Raw genomic sequence first — 4,432 nt, 5'->3', positions numbered from 1 at the left:
GCACAGGGATGGAGAGAGCACGGGGATGGACAGAGGGAGCACAGGATGGAGGGAGGGAGCACAGAGTGGGACAGAGCACAGGGAGGACAGAGCACAGGGATGGAGGGGGCACAGATGGGGACAGAGCACGGGGATGGAGGGAGGGACAGAGAAAAGGGATGGACAGAGCACAGGGATGGACAGAGCACAGGGAGGGACAGAGCACAGGGAGGGACAGAGCACGGGGATGGACAGAGCACAGGGATGGACAGAGCACGGGGATGGACAGAGCACAGGGATGGACAGAGCACAGGGATGGACAGAGCACAGGGATGGACAGAGCACAGGGATGGACAGAGCACAGGGAGGGACAGAGCACAGGGATGGACAGAGCACAGGGAGGGAGGTATCACCATCTTTGAAGCTTTGTGTCCCTCTTGGCACACGGGGTTTGTGCAGAGTTGCAGGCTGGGCACATCTGCTGTGTCCAAGCTGTTGTGTTGTGTCCTGACAGGACAAGGGGCACAGCTTCAAAGTGAAAGAGGAGAAATTTAGGTGGAATGTTGGGAAGAAATTCCTCAACCAGTCTGGGATTCCATGAAGGGAGAGCAGAGGGGTCTGGCAGTCACCTCTCAGAGCTGCAAAGCAGATCCGTGCTCAAGCTTTGAGCTCTGCTTTTAGTCTGGATCATGTGGAGCTCAGAGYTTGGCTTTAAAGCCACCCTTTTCTTTGGAGATGCRTTTKCAGCAGGGAGCAAGTGGTCAGGGAAAGGCCAGAGCAGCTGAATGAGTGTGCTGCTAAAAGGATGAGTAGCAAGTGCTTCCTTTGAGAGCTGCCTGCACTGCGTGTGTGTCATTCCAGGAATGACATTCAGGGAGTCAAGTGTGAGCTGGAGTGGAAAATCAGGGAGTACCTGTGCTCTGAATAATGGATCAGATGCTGGGATGCTGAGGCGGGCAGCAGGGAACAGAGTGTGATGGTTCAGCACAGACAGATGGATACAATCCCGAGATCAGAACCATGTGATTCATCAGGCAGCCGCGGATATTTTGGGATTTTGGTCATGAAAGATTTAAAAATGGATTTGGTGTCTATGAAATGGGCTGTGAAGGGAGGGATGTACGCAGCACTCCAGGCTCACTGATGGTGCAGGGGGATGTCAGTGATTGASTCGCTCCTCCAGCACATTCCAGTGCAGGGATTTGCACTGCAGAGTTTCAGTGCAGTCAGCAGTGCCAGCAATTGCACTGACCCTCTCTCCTTCCTCCAGGCCATCGACAGCATTCACCAAGTGGGTGTTTACTGCCTTGCTCTGGTGCCAGCCAACACGTTGCCAAAAACTCCTCTGGGAGGCATCCACATCTCCCAAACCAAACAGCACTTTCTGGAGGGCTCTCTGCACCCCTGCAACATCCTCATGTGCCCACACACGTGTGTGACAAACTTGCCAAAGCCCAGGCAGAAACAGCCAGGTAACCTGAGCTCTGTTTGATGTTGGTAAACTGGGGCTCGGTGCCTCAGCTMTGGGGACCCTGGTGATGTCCCTGCTGRTGTCCCYRSTGRTGTCYCTGCTCCTGTCCCACCTGCTGGGGACCAGAGCCTGTCCCATGCCCTGTGGCTGGGGAGTGTTCCAGGCCTCTCTTTGCATGTGTTAGTCAGGAATGTGGATTCCAACCTTTGGAACTTGCTGGGATTCTCCCTGCTGGTGAATAGAGACCAGCAATGCCTGCTGAACTCCATCAGCCAGGCTTTATTCATGCTTTATTCTCTCTCCCTTTGCATCCATGCCTGGGAGCAGTGAGATTGTGCAGAGAACTCTCTGTGCCTTTGCTCTGCTCCTTCCCAAAGTGCTGATGTCTCTCCACAGGCGTGGGCCCTGCCTCTGTGATGGTGGGGAACCTGGTTGCTGGAAAGAGAATCGCTCAAGCCTCTGGGAGAGATCTGGGTCAAATAGAAGACAACGATTTAGTTAAAAAGGTAAATCAGGGTTTGTGACWGCTGGAGAATGGGAAGGAGTTTCCCCTGCAGCTGGGGAAGCACTGAAGGAGGTGTTGAGTCCCTGCCTGTTTCTTCCAGCACCAGTTCCTGACAGAGGTGTTGCAGTGGAGAGCTCAAGCGACTCCTGACCACCCACTCTTCCTTTTATTGAATGCCAAGGTACAGTCAGCRCCGAGCTGTTGGGTTTTAAGGTCCACATGTTATCCAGGGCCAGTTGGAGACTGTCTGTAAAATCTTTTCCCCTCTGCAGTGTCTCTCTTTAGCCTCTGTGTCAGGTTTTGCCCATAGATTTGTCACGTAAAACTTCTTTGACCCCCTTCAGTAAATGACTGTCACGGTTCGACGCTTCATTTTAAAACTGAGCGTGTTTGTAGGTCCCACTGGTTCCTGTATCAGTTAATGGTGTATCCCTTGGGTATATTCTGGCAAGGTTCTGGTGCAAGAAGAGCTGAAGTGACTCCCTGGAAGGTAGAATTTTCTAGAGCAGATCTAACTCCATCTCTAGCCTTTGATGCCGTAGTGGATGAGTGGCTCACGGGGTGCCAGCAGCCTTTAGGTAGAGATAACTCGTAGCTCTAGGCTCCTGCTAGCCAGCAGCTTGGGCTCATTTCACTGCAGCCACTTTGTGCTGTGCCAGCCCCTGTTTGAGCATTTCTGTCTCCATTCCAGGGAACCACTGTGTGCACAGCCACCTGCCTTCAGCTGCACAAAAAGGCTGAGAGAATCGCGTCGGTGCTGTGTGACAAAGGCCATCTCAATGCAGGAGACAACGTGGTGCTTCTTTATCCTCCTGGTGAGTGAGTGCACGGGGAAATGCAGCCTGGGCTTTCTTTGGGATCTACTGGGATGTGGAAATACAGGAAGGATGCTCAGTGCCACGGGGAAATGCAGCCTGGGCTTTCTTTGGGATCTCCCTGGGATGTGGAAATACAGGAAGGATGCTCAGTGCCATGAGAGGCACTCACTGGTGTGTCTGACTGAGTTTTGAGTCGTGTGACACTTGGGATGTTCTTTTCCTGTTTGATGGGGATGGTTTCCTGTGTTCTTCCATTACCTTCCCCATCCCCTATCCCAAACGTTCTCAGCTTCCTTGTGCTGCCCTTGGGCTGCTGCTGTTGCCCACCTGTCCTGTGAAATGTCCCTGTTCTGCCACGGGAGCGATGCTGGGGATGCCAGTGCCCTGCTGGGGTGGCCAGTGCTGGGGTGGTCAGTTCTGGGGTGGCCAGTTCTGGTGGCCAGTGCTGGGGTGACCAGTGCTGGTGGCCAGTTCTGATGGCCAGTTCTGATGGCCAGTGCTGGGGTGGCCAGTGTTGGTGGCCAGTGCTGGGGTGGTTTATGCTGGTGGCAAGTGCTGGGGTGGCCAGTGTTGGTGGCCAGTGCTGGGGTGGCCATGGCCAGGGTTCCCCTGTGCAGCTCTGGTGTCCCTGCAGGCATCGAGCTCATCACGGCTTTCTATGGCTGCCTGTACTCGGGCTGTGTCCCTGTCACCGTGCGGCCACCCCACGCCCAGAGCCTGGTGGCCACCCTGCCCACCGTGAGGATGATCGTGGAGGTGAGTGAGGGGCTGGGCATGGGCTCCAGGGGTGACAGAGGTGTCACATGGGCTCCAGGGGTGACACGGGTGTCACATGGGCTCCAGAGGTGACAGAGGTGTCACATGGGCTCCAGGGGTGGCACAGGTGTCATGTGGGCTCCAGGGGTGGCACAGGTGTCACGTGGGCTCCATGGATGGCACATGTGTCACATGGGCTTCAAAGGTGACAAGGGTGTCACATGGTCTCCAGGGGTGACACAGGTGTCATGTGGGCTCCAGGGGTGGCACAGGTGTCACGTGGGCTCCAGGGGTGGCACAGGTGTCACATGGGCTCCAGGGGTGGCACATGTGTCATGTGGGCTCCAGGGGTGGCACAGGTGTCACATGGGCTCCAGGGGTGGCACAGGTGTCACACTGACTGTGGTCAGAGTGTCACTGCTCCAGCCTCGTGCTGCATGGGTGACACAGGTGTCACACTGAGCATGGTCAGTGTCACTGCTCCAGGGGTGACACAGGTGACCGGCCTCGTGCTGTCTGTGTGAGAGGGGTCAAGGCCCATCTTGGAGCTTAAGGTTCTCATTCATAAATTGCCAGAGAGAGCCCCCTCTCCTCACAGACAGAGTGCAGGTGCTTTCTGACAACACCAACGTGATGTTGCCACCCAAAATTTCACTTTGATGCTCCTCATTGCTGGGCAGGTCCAAATCCTGCCATTCAGTCACTTCCCAGGTGACCAGGACAGAAAAGCTGGCTCTTGCTGTGTCACCTTCTCACCTGCTCCAGACGTTCTGGCAAGGTCTGGGCTGCACCAGGGGGTTCGTGAAGGGAAATCAGAGTGTGCAAAAGCCAGAGGAAGGGATTGAGGTTTGCTGAAATAACTGGCTGCAGATGATAAAACAGCCTGTGATCATCAGCTCCTGC

General features: G+C 55.1%; 1 protein-coding gene across 1 annotated transcript in view; it reads left to right on the top strand.

Moving 5' to 3' along the window:
* The window catches only part of DIP2B (disco interacting protein 2 homolog B), a 57,697-nt gene that overhangs the window by 42,624 nt on the left and 10,641 nt on the right, over window positions 1-4,432 (top strand). Inside the window, exons 23-27 of the mRNA XM_057385212.1 lie at window positions 1,237-1,451; window positions 1,847-1,956; window positions 2,056-2,136; window positions 2,647-2,770; window positions 3,408-3,529. Of these exons, the coding sequence (XP_057241195.1) occupies window positions 1,237-1,451; window positions 1,847-1,956; window positions 2,056-2,136; window positions 2,647-2,770; window positions 3,408-3,529 (652 nt within the window). The remainder of the gene's footprint in view (window positions 1-1,236; window positions 1,452-1,846; window positions 1,957-2,055; window positions 2,137-2,646; window positions 2,771-3,407; window positions 3,530-4,432) is intronic.

The sequence above is a fragment of the Malurus melanocephalus genome, unplaced genomic scaffold, assembly GCF_030028575.1.
Source record: "Malurus melanocephalus ecotype Western Australia unplaced genomic scaffold, MMel_1.1 scaffold_798, whole genome shotgun sequence".
Lineage (NCBI taxonomy): Eukaryota > Metazoa > Chordata > Aves > Passeriformes > Maluridae > Malurus > Malurus melanocephalus.
Note: the sequence above shows the minus strand (reverse complement) of the source record. Positions and strands in the feature narration are given on the sequence as shown.